The sequence below is a fragment of the Alosa alosa genome, chromosome 24 (assembly GCF_017589495.1).
Source record: "Alosa alosa isolate M-15738 ecotype Scorff River chromosome 24, AALO_Geno_1.1, whole genome shotgun sequence".
In the NCBI taxonomy this organism is placed as follows: Eukaryota; Metazoa; Chordata; class Actinopteri; order Clupeiformes; family Clupeidae; genus Alosa; species Alosa alosa.
In genome coordinates, this window is record NC_063212.1 from 26689427 (window position 1) to 26701926 (window position 12500).

General features: G+C 46.1%; 1 protein-coding gene across 1 annotated transcript in view; it reads left to right on the forward strand.

The window, feature by feature from the left end:
* myoz2a (myozenin 2a) overlaps positions 1 to 7408 on the forward strand; it is a 19478-nt gene extending 12070 nt beyond the window's left edge. The window contains exons 5-6 of the mRNA XM_048236691.1: positions 1183 to 1366; positions 6872 to 7408. Of these exons, the coding sequence (XP_048092648.1) occupies positions 1183 to 1366; positions 6872 to 7139 (452 nt within the window). The 3' untranslated portion in view covers positions 7140 to 7408. The remainder of the gene's footprint in view (positions 1 to 1182; positions 1367 to 6871) is intronic.
* The last annotated feature ends 5092 nt before the right edge of the window (positions 7409 to 12500 follow it).

The following is a 12500-nucleotide window of genomic DNA, read 5'->3' on the forward strand; positions in this document are numbered from 1 at the left end:
AAATATACAGGCGTGAGTAGACACAATATAATGAAATAAACACCTAAATGTGTAAATTGGACTTTTTTGTTGTAGTAGTGTGATAGAATACATGCTAAGGTAACATACTAGCTCAAAATCTCGAAATTGACCAGTGCATGAAAAAACGATGTTTTCACCTGCCGTGTTTTGCGTGTACAGATAATATATCTCTCTGTTCCTTATTCATAGGGTGCCAAGACCATTTGAAACAATACAATGATAATATTTATCAGAGTTATGATATTGCTGATATTATTTAGCTGTGTCATGATATTACTGATAATATTTATCAGAGTTATGATATTGCTGAGATTATTTAGCTGAGTCATAGTACTACTGAGGTTTGCTAACCTAAGTGACTCTAGAACAATGAGCGCAACCCTTTATGTTCCTCTCCTCCCCCCTCTACCCGACCTCCCTTCTCCCCTCCACACCTCCCCTCTTTCCCTCTACCACCCCCCCTCCCCTCCCTCCTCCCCTCCACTCCCTCTCCCTCTACCACACCTCCCCCTCCACACCTCCCCTCTTTCCCTCTACCACACCTCCCCTCCCTCCCCTCCACCTCCCCTCTTTCCCTCTACCACACCTCCCCTCTCCCCTCCACACCTCCCCTCTTTCCCTCTACCACACCTCCCCTCTTTCCCTCTACCACACCTCCCTCCACCTCCCCCCTCCACACCTCCCCTCTCTTCCCTCTACCACACCTCCCCTCCACACCTCCCTCTCTCCCTCTACACCTCCCCTCTTTCCCTCTACCACCCTCCCTCTCTCCCTCTACCACACCTCCCCTCCCACACCTCCCCTCTCTCCCTCTACCACACCTCCCCTCTCTCCCTCACACCTCCCCTCTTTCCCTCTACCACACCTCCCTCCCCTCCACACCTCCCCTCTTTCCCTCTACCACACCTCCCTCCCCCCCTCCCCCCTCCCCCTCTCCACACCTCCCCTCCACACCTCCCCTCTTTCCCTCTACCACACCTCCCCTCTTTCCCCTCCACACCTCCCCTCTCCCTCTACCACACCTCCCCTCTTTCCCTCTACCACACCTCCCCTCTTTCCCCTCCACCCCTCCTCTCCCTCCCTCTACCACACCTCCCCTCCCTCCCTCTACCACCCCTCTCCTCCACCCCTCCCCCACCTCCACCCCTGGTCTGGCTGCAGGTTACGGTGGTCCCCTGAAAGACGTCCCAACTGAGCGTTTCAACATCACATCCATCCCTCGCTCCTACCACTCGCCATGGCAACAAGCACTTAGCAGCGACCCTGCTCTGGCCGAGACGTTCCTCCCCCTCATCCCCGACCCTGAACCCAAGGCAGAGACACCCAGCTTTAAGAGCTTCAACCGGTGGGTCTCATATGGACGGCCAGTGGAGTGCTGGGAAGAGTTGGGTTAGAGGTGGGAAGGGTTGGGAAGAGTTGAGTGGTGTTGGGAAGAGTTGAGTGGTGTTGGGGAAAGTTGGAAAGAGTTGAGTGGTGTTGGGGAAAGTTGGGAAGAGTTGAATGGTATTGGGGAGAGTTAGGTGGTGTTGGGAAGAGTTGAGTGGTGTTGGGGAAAGTTGAGTGGTGTTGGGGAGAGATGGGAAGAGTTGAGTGGTGTTGGGAAGAGTTGAGTGGTGTTGGGTGGTATTGAGGAGAGTTGGGAAGAGTTGAGTGGTGTTGGGGAGAGTTGAGTGGTGTTGGGGAGACTCCCTGCATTTGCTACTCTGTGGTCAAGAGCATTGTCCCGCCCACTACACCGTCTGATTTGTTAGTTAGCACGAATGCAGCCAATCAGGATCGAAGACTGAACACAGACAAAGTTTAGGATTCTCACTGAGGCAGACTGGGCTTCAGCTGTAGCCCTCTGGAGCTATTTTTTGAAGGTAAGGAAGGTAGCCTACATTGCTGAAGTTGTAGTGAATCACAATCATCTACACTGAAGTTACAAAAACACCACTTTGTAAGCTATTGTCTCTTTAATTCGGATCAATAAGTAAAGCACCCACTTCCTTCATTTAGCGAATTCCCGATTGATTCACGTTACTGATGCTGTTTACTAGTTATCCTACAAACTTCGGGTGCTGCGGCGTTCCGGGAGTTCTCTGCCTCCGCCCTCGTTAGTTAATTGTGAATAACGGGACACCTCGTGCGGACACAGTACAGACAAGTCCTAAATTATCGCGATAGCTTAACGTCAAAAGTCTAATTGCTCCTTTTGAAATGGACTGTCAGAAAAGACTACATGCACCCAGGGCCAACCGTAATTTAATCCGACCTGAACAAAATGGCGTCATGAGCTGGCTATATACGTGCCTTTTAGGCTCTCAAAAGTGTAGCTTATAGCCAACACATGGATACAAATTGCGTGCTTAAATAGCCTAAGAACTATTTTAAAACTGTTTTGTTAAACTATTCAACCGTAACACTTGCCTTCACGCATGCACCTCTTCCTCTTCCTCTCCCTCTCTCGTGCACTCACACACACGATGGCAAAGCATCCTCTTTGTGACAGGTCCCTTAACAAACACATAGCCCATTGTGCAGGCCTACTCTGAAAATAATTGCTATCACTCAGCTCTTGGATTAACATGATACACAGGTTTACACTTGCAAAGTGATGCAAGTTGATAGACAATTGTGTATCAAAGAAGAAAGAAAAAAAGTTTGCATAATTAAATGATTTTTAATTAAATTTTTTACAGCATATAGCCTTTACTATCTACCCCCCCGACAACTGACATATCGGTTTTACATATCGGTTATCGGCCTTCTGTTTTGGTAATAATTGATATCGGTATCGGCCCTGAAAAAACCATATCGGTCGATCCCTAGTTGGGGAGAGTTGAGTGGTGTTGGGAAGAGTTGGGGAGAGTTGAGTGGTGTTGGGAAGAGTCAGGGCTGTACAGTGCGACATGTATGTCGCACATGCTACAAAAAAAATAGTTTGTGCTGGATGATTTGTCAGTGTAGCACTGGTGCAATACAGTTTTGCTACACCAGATGTGATAACGGCGCATAGGTTACGTTTAAAAAAAATAGACCCGTCTTCTGTTTTTGCGAGTTGCGAACGGAGCGCTTCAGTTAGGTTACGCGCCCGGTGTAGGCTCCCTGTGAAACGCTTGTTTGTTTGTTTGAAGTGCGTATGTAGGCTATAGGCTACTTCTGTGAGAGGGGAACCGATGTAGGCAACTTTGATTTCAACTTGGTAGTTGCACTCTACGCGATTAAAAAGCATGTCTACTTGTTTGTAGGCCTAGTATCCAAACAATCCAACTCCAAATCAAACAACACCTTGCAAATTATCCTCGCGAATCGAACAAGTGATAGCTTTGTTTAGCTTAAAGTGAAAGTATCTTCCGACCGGGCTGGGGTGAATTCAGATTAGGCAAGCAGAGGTAGAAGTTTGTGGCAATCGCCTTGTTGCTTTGCACTTTTAGTTCAGTTTAAAACGAACAATTTAGTATCCTAACAACACCATTCAGATCTAAAACTTCGAAGAAAAAACGTCCACCGGGACGTTCGCTTCTATATGAGCCCACTTCATGCTTTATGCACAACATAGTCTCGCTTAGTAGTGCTTAATAATACAAGAACATGATCGGTTCCGAAAAAACCTTTTAATTACCCATTTAATTTTAATAACTGTTATAGTCAAGTCAAGTCAAGTCAGATTTATTTGTATAGCGTTTTTATTTATTTGTATTTCACTCGTTATGACCTAGGGGTAAGGCCACAACAAAAGAGGGAGTCCAGAGGTTGGACCTTTGTCTAAAATATGGATTTATTAACCAAACTAACCAAATAACAAACAAACAGTGTGAGGTGGGTCAAAGTCAGTCATTAGTGATGGATGGATGGATGGATGGATGGATGTTGTGTGTTTGCAATGTGTCTGAGTGCAGTGTTGCATGTCCAAAACCCAAAGTAAGAATGGCCCTCCTAAGGGGAGAGGCAGCCGCCCTTTTAACTGGGAGCACCTGCCCTCAGGTGCAGCTCATCAGCTCGTTAGCTCTTCAATCACCTGAAGACAACCAGAGAAAACGAGTATAGGGCCTAGTGGCCCGTCACATAACCTTTTAACCACTTTAATTTCGACTGCGTTAGCCACAGACCTTCAGCTATCTTGGGTACACTGTTTGACATGTCAGTTAGCCTACTCATTTGCACCACTGGTTAGATGTAAAACGGTATTTCACTCGTGCAATGGCAATAAGGTTGAATGTAGGCCTACTCTAATCTAAAAACTTAGAAATATGAACTAAACGTGAATTAAATCTTAGTGTAATAAAATCTTCAGCATATCTCTTCTACTTATTCAAAAATAAATTAACTGAATTCCAATGCTGTACAGTGCGACATATATGTCGCACATGCTACAAAAAATAATCAAAAGAAAAATAAACAAAAAATAAAATAAACAAAAAATCCAACAAAAGAAAAATAAACAAAAAATAAAATAAACAAAAAATCCATGGCATGACCTGTCTTCCTGAGAGCTGTAGAAAAGTCAAACTGCATGGAACTGTCAGGGATTGTTTTTTGTTTTTACAAAAACACAACAACCAAATAACATATCATGCTGATAGCTTTTGTTCATCTAAAACACAATGTAGCTGTTCATCTCTACATCTGTTCCTCTTCTGTTCATCTCAAACACAATGTAGGTGAGATGTTTGCAACTACATGACCTTTTATCAATCCAGTTGCAATTCTTATCTTCTACTGTCTCTATTGTGTCTCTACAGTGGAGTTTTGTTATGTGTATATACTTATATTTACCCTTTCTGCTGTAAGTGCATGTTGTGTGTGATGTCTGTTTGCTACTGAGACCTTGAATTTCCCCTTGGGGATCAACAAAGTATCTATCTATCTATCTATCTATCTATCTATCTATCTATCTAATTGATGAGCCCTACTTGTGATTGTTTTTAGAGATTTTAGAGGTTTTATATCGATGCTACAGAATTTCTGGCTGGTGCTACAAAACTTTTAACCTCTATAGCACCAGTGCTACTTGCTAAAAAAAGTTAACGTACAGCCCTGGGAAGAGTTGAGTGGTATTGGGAAGAGTTGAGTGGTGTTGGGAAGAGTTGGGGAGAGTTGAGTGGTGTTGGGAAGAGTTGTGTGGTGTTGGGGAGAGTTGAGTGGTGTTGGGAAGAGTTGTGTGGTGTTGGGGAGAGTTGGGTAGTTTTGGGAAGAGTTGAGTGGTGTTGGGGAGAGTTGAGTGGTTTTGGGAAGAGTTGAGTGGTGTTGGGAAGAGTTGAGTGGTTTTGGTAAGAGTTGAGTGGTGTTGGGAAGAGTTGGGGAGAGTTGAGTGGTGTTGGGTGGTGTTGGGAAGAGTTGTGGTAGGGATGTAAAGAAGCTTGCACACTGCTCCAACAAACGCCAACAAACTCCAACATTCTAAAGTTGGCAGCTGTTGTAAATTGTCTTTAGAATGAAGACCAACTATAAAACCAACTGCCAGTCCACACTGTGGTGTCTCCATCCAACAAACACACACACACACACTGCTCCAACAAACACAGTCCACACTGTGCTGTCTCCATCCAACACACACACACACACACACACAGTGTGGGCCGGTGTGTGTTGGTGTTTGTTGGAGTTTGTTGCCGTTTGTTGGAGCAGTGTGAAACCATGCATTGGCTACAAATTGATACACACGTATGACAATTACAACTGGTTGAGGAAAAAAATCATCGCGATGCAACTACATTGTCCAAAAATAAATAAATAAATAATGACTTAATAGCGTGCAACTTTACCAAAGATATATATATATATGCCAAGACGCTCAACAGCAGCCCGCTTCTACTAACTACCACACCTGTTAGACTCTGTGCAGTTTTACTGTTTGAGACTTAGCCTGTGCTCGGTTAGTGAGTGTTGTACCATCTACAATAAATTCTCTTAATCACCGATCCTGATCCAGCCGTCAAGCTTTATTGACCATCTTCAATACAGACATTAGAACTAAAACACAACGCAACAACCAGAGAATCCAACAATATGCATATATGTATGTATATATACATACATATATACATACATATATGCCGAGTTGCAGAGAGTTAGGAAGGGTGGGGGAGAGTTGTGTTAGAGCTTAGGAAAGTTGAGAAGACATTAGTGTTGTCGGCTTGGTAGAGCTGGATGAAGACATGGGTGTTGTTGGGTTGGTAGAGCTGGATGAAGACATGGGTGTTGTTGGGTTGGTAGAGCTGGATGAAGACATGGGTGTTGTTGGGTTGGTAGAGCTGGATGAAGACATGGGTGTTGTTGGGTTGGTAGAGCTAGATGAAGTTGGTTACAGTTTGGTTGAAGTTGGTTACAAACTGGATAATATTGGTTCAACCTGAATAGGGTTTGCTAGAGTTTGGTTGAGAAGAGTTTGATTTGGTAGAGTTGAATATTATTTGGTTAGACAGAGTTTAGTACAGCTGGATAGACTTTAATAGAGTTAGATAGAGTTTAGTAGAGTTAGATAGAGTTTAGTAGAGTTGGATAGAGTTTGACAAAAAGAACAAAGTTGAGCAGAGCCGACGTAAGTGGGCCAGATCTATGTAGAGTTTTAACATTTTTATATTGTAAGGTTTGGTCCATTCAAGGTCTCCCACAGGTTTCTGGTGAGCAGCAATATCTGTTGAGACTAGAAAGAGTAAAGCAGAGATTCGCCATCCAGCACCAGAGCTATAAGCTGACAGACCATTAGGGTCTACCTCTCAATCACATGACTCTACCACCCACCAATCACATGACTCATCAATCACATGACTCTACCACCCACCAATCACATGACTCGAACAATCACCAATCACATGACTCTACCACTCACTAATCACATGACCCTTATTGTGCTTTCATGTCTCAGTGTTGCCATACCGTTTGGGGGTTTTGACCGCGCTGCCAAGCTGCCCGTCCCTGTGCCCAAAAGCGGTGTGTCGAGCGGTGGCATGAGCCCTGTGCCCCCCGTGGTGCCCGCAGTGCCCGCGGAGACCATCACCCTGCGGCCCACCTTCAACCGCACCGCGCTGGGCTGGATCTCCGACGGAGAGCCACTGGTGCTGCCCAGAGTTTCTCTGGACATCGAGGACGCCGCCGCTCCCCCGTTCGACATCCCCGAGTCCGACGACCTCTAAGGCCCTCGCACACACCGAGAGTGTGTGTGCCTGCTCCTGTCTCTCAAGGGTGCAGTGACCTCTGCCAGCCACCAGGTGGCAGTGTGTTGCGCCCCTGCGCCCCAGCTGACGCATGCTAAAGGTAGCCCTCCGCAGGGCTAGCCTGAGCACTGGCCTGGGCGCTGCCGCGCGTGAGCTTCCTGTACATAGATGTGTGTGAAGACCAGCACTTTCTGTGTCCAACACTTGAATTGATTGTTTTCTAAGCCCAAATTAAACGCCAAGCCAGACATTTGTGTGTGTTTCACTCTTATGTCTGTTTTTCTCTCTGGTTTTTAAGCATCACTGGGTTCATCCTCATTTACGTTAGTTGATAAATGCTTTTAAATGTATGTGATGCACAAATGTGTGCATGCACACACACACACATACACACACACACACACACACACACACACACATGAGGAGGGAAGGTTGTAAGTGCATACACTGTGTGTCTGTGTGTGTGTGTGTGTGAGAGAGACAATATACCTGTGTGTGCAGTCTGTGCATACCTCATGGTTACTCTCCAAGCTGACATCAAATCTGTTTCCATGACAGCACTAAGATTTGTGACGATGTTTTTCACTTCAGGGACAAACCACTTTTTTCACTTCAGGGACAAACCACTGGGTCTGATGAGGAAACACCCAGACACACACACACTCACACACAAGCACATATATACACACAATCACACAGACTTTGGCTTACACACAGACTTATCCCCTCCTTCATCATATAAGAAGCGGTGAATAGAGGACTTGCAACCAACCACCTCCCTATTCATGCAGCCCAGTGTGGTATGAATCCATTATTTGATGAAGAACTAGAATGCAAGAATGAACAGTGCAACACTACACTGACTTGTAACAATGTCACACTTTACCAACGTACACTGAAAACAACATTTTAAAATAAGTCCGAGCCCCCAAATAAAGCCGACCGCACCGACTGTAGCCAAGGGGGACAGAAGTCGGCTCAATGTCTGAGTGTTTTACTCAAAATACATCTAACCGAGGTCGTAATTCTTCCGCCACACACGGCCCTCGAACCCGCACACCTCCGCTCACGGCCCTCGAACCCGCACACCTCCGCTCACGGCCCTCAAACCCGCACACCTCCACTCACGGCCCTCGAACCCGCACACCTCCACTCACGGCCCTCGAACCCGCACACCTCCACACACACCGGCATGGGAGTCGAGCGCTCTAACCACTGAGCTAAAAGCCCAGGCTTCCAACTCAGCGGTTAGAAGCGTTCTTAAGGTTAGGGGTGTGAGGATTTACACGGGCAACTAGCACGCTAGCTCAGTTCGCCTCCGTTACATACAGAACGATATAAACTCCATTTAGCAATGCAGCCTGACTCAAAGGTGATTGCTACCACCCAGTTTTATCTTGAGCAGCAGACAGGCCTCAGGTTAATAAGACAGACACCTGACACCTGTGCAGGTGAAACATAGCTTAGGTTAATAAGACAGACACCTGACACCTGTGCAGGTGAAACATAGCTCAGGTTAATAAGACAGACACCTGCACAGGTGAAGAGTAGAAAATATGAGAAATAAATGATGCCACTAGCAGGGGGAAGCTCAATAACATGTTCCTTTAACACTTACAGGGACAGAGGAACAGAACACACACAAACACACGCACAGTGTTGCAGAAGGTGTGTTGGAATGGAAGATGCAGCAGTTGGAGTGATGTCCCAGACAGATGGAATGATGTTCTAGACGGAATGTTTTCCAGACAGAGTGATGTCACAGATGGAATGATGTTCTAGACAGAATGTTTTCCAGACAGAGTGATGTCACAGATGGAATGATGTTCTAGACAGAATTTTTTCCAGAGTGATGTCACAGATGGAATGATGTTCTAGACAGAATGTTTTCCAGACAGAGTGATGTCACAGAGGGAAAGATGTTCAAGCCGGAATGCCGTTCCAGCTCTTATAAGGCTCTCTGTTCTTCCTGCCTCGCAGAAAGAAGCTTTCTCTGACTTACAATGTTATTCTAGACACATGCCACCGGCCGGGCCTCGGACAGGAAATACCCCTCAATTCAGGCCGTCACATGACCCCCAGCTCCACTTCGCATTCCTCGCCACTGTTCCGCCTCCGTCGGAATGCCCGGCAGTCCAGCTCCGGAACACAGCTGCTTATTGAACACGGAATTCCTCACGCAAGGAGCCAGACATGAAAGAGTTCTGTGTGTGTGTGTGTGTGTGTGTGTATCCTGTACCCAGGGTGGATTGTGTTGCTTCTCTGATCTCATTGTACTTGGTCTCAGTGGGGCAAGAGGAAGCATGGAGGGGCTGAAGAATGGAGGGGCAGAGCAGAAGTGAGGAGGGCAGAAGTGTAGAGGGGTAGAAGTGAGGAGGGGCAGAGCAGAAGTGTAGAGGGCAGAAGTGTAGAGGGTAGAAGTGTAGAGGGCAGAAGTGTAGAGGGGTAGAAGTGTAGAGGGGTAGAAGTGTACAGGGGTAGAAGTGTAGAGGGGTAGAAGTGAGGAGGGGCAGAGCAGAAGTGTAGAGGGCAGAAGTGTAGAGGGGTAGAAGTGAGGAGGGGTAGAAGTGTGGAGGGGTAGAAGTGAGGAGGGCAGAAGTGTAGAGGGGTAGAAGTGTGAAGGAGTAGAAGTGAGGAGGGGTAGAAGTGAGGAGGGGTTTGCCCCTGGCGGTGTGGTGCAGGCTTTTCTGAGATAACAGCTACCCCGTGGTGACCAAGGGCGGGGTCCCAGGGGCACTAGAATAGGGAAAAATGCACCTCCACCCACTGAGCCCTGTGTTGCCATGACGACTTACCCAACATGAACCTCCCTCAGCAGTCTACTCAGTACAAGTGTTATGTTTTACACACCCTGCAAAAATGTAAGTATTAGTCCAAGTCTCTAAAGAGATAATTGTAGAAGAAGAAGAAGGAGGAGAAAGTGAAATGGGGGAAAAGGTGTTAGAACAACACTGCAGTGCCTAGCAACAACATGTCTCTTAAAGGGGACCTCTGGTTTAACAACAACATGTCTCTTAAAGGGGACCTCTGGTTTAACAACAACATAAGTCTCTTAAAGGGGACCTCTGGTTTAACAACAACATAGAAGACCTCTGGTTTAGCAACAACATAAGTCTCTTAAAGGGGACCTCTGGTTTAACAACAGCGTATGTCTCTTTAAGGATGATAACAAGCGGACAGGTTCATTTAGGACCAACCTATGCATGTACCATAGCTTTTGGATGCAACTTTGCTACGTCAAAGAACATCGCTCTCTTAAGCCATTAAGCAGGTGCAAAATTGCTCTCTTCAGCCATTAAGCAGGCAGAAAATCGCTCTCTTAACCAGGTGCAAAATTCAAGACTGATGTGCAGCCAGTCACCTTGCTGTTCTTCATCACTGTACATCCACTAGTGTCATTAACTCCACTAGTGTCATTAACTAGCCAGCTCTTAGTGCTACATCCACTAGTGTCATTAACTAGCCAGGTCTTCAAACCCAGAGTAGTCCTACTAATATTCAACAACTAATGAAACACTTGTTAACGAGTAAAACTCAGCAACCACTAACAAGGAAGTGATTCAGACGTAACAAGGGATCCGCCTGCATCAAGAGAGAGCAGCTCAGGAGAGCCTTAAGAACAGATACACACAATGGAAGAACATCACACACACACACACACACACACACACACAGACACACACACATGAGCAGGTGTGCAGGTAGGAGGTAAACAGTGTGTGTCGTACTGATGAACCCCGGTGGACGTGCTCTGTGGCTCTGCTTGTTTGCATGAAAACATCCTCCAGAGTCCAATTAGTGCTGCGCCCTCTTATCTGCACTGCCCCCTCACCAATACTTACACAAACACACACACACACACACACACTCACACACACTCACACACACACACACACACATTCACACACATTCACACACTCACACACACACACACTCACACACATTCACACACACACTCACACATTCACACACACACACACTCACACACATTCACATTCACACACACACACACACGTACACACAGATGTATACAGACACACACACACTCACGCGCACACACACATGTATACAGACACACATACACACACACACACACACACATGCATGCTTACAGGGCTGAGCGTGCATGCTGCGGAAACACACACAAATTCACACAGGGTCACAGCATATGCGCGCACACACACACACACACACACACACACACACACACACATATACACATCCTGTACACACACACACTCTAGCCCAATGCACCCACAATGCAGATTATCAGGACCAGTGCGTGCGCACACACACTCGTACACATGCACACACTCCCCTATCCACTCTCTCTCTCTCTCTCTCTCACACACACACACAACAAACACACACAAGCAGCATCCCCTATCCCTCCCCTATCCTCACACACACACACACTCCCAGGCAACAGAAGACAGTGAAAGGGACAGTGAATCTCTGCCCCAGCCAATCATCTGCTGCGTTACCTGTTGATTGGGTAGCCCCAGCCAATCATCTGCTGCGTTACCTGTTGATTGGGCAGCCCCAGCCAATCATCTGCTGCTTTACTTGTCGGTCGGTGTTATGGCTGGCTCTTAACCATAACATAAAATGGAGGCAGAATTAAGGTGAACCGAAAGGTGTTTTTTTTTAAAGTAATCAAAGATAACAAATATATGTAACCAAATGTGTAGGGGGAAGGAAGATAAACTAAATGTATGTGTGTGATGTCTTTGTCAGTAATAAGAAATAAAGAGGGAGTGAGATGTAAAGAGACAAAAGTTAGTGTGAGAGAGAATATGCCTTAAAGTGGAAATGAAGCAGTCAAATAAAACAGATGTTTATAGCACTAGGTAAATATTTAAATATACCATGAATACAAATAAAGTCAGAAATATGACCCGTTACTCAGAATAAAGCACAAACAAGTTGCATTAATTTCAGCTGTGCGCTGCCATCTTTGTTTTTAGAAAATGATGACATCACAAGAATGGTTGGTACAACATTCTATGCTGTTTACATATCGGCTGTCATAGCCTCACAGTTAGCTTACTGCCTCAACAAAATGGATATGGACGAATGGGATAGACCCACCAATGAGGGCAGGCATCCAATTGCCTATGCTTTTGAGCCAGTAAGAGCAGTGGGAGTTTTAGTGCCCCCCACAGAGCCTGACTATGGAGGAGAAATAGATGATCAAGAGAGGTGTATCTGAGCACACAGAAAACCATCGGTGGTGCTTATGTGGGGGTTGTGTCCCTATGTTCACTGACATGGCACACATGGAGAGTGTCTGCTGCCAGGAAATGAACCTGGGACATCTCATCCAAAATAACAGATATA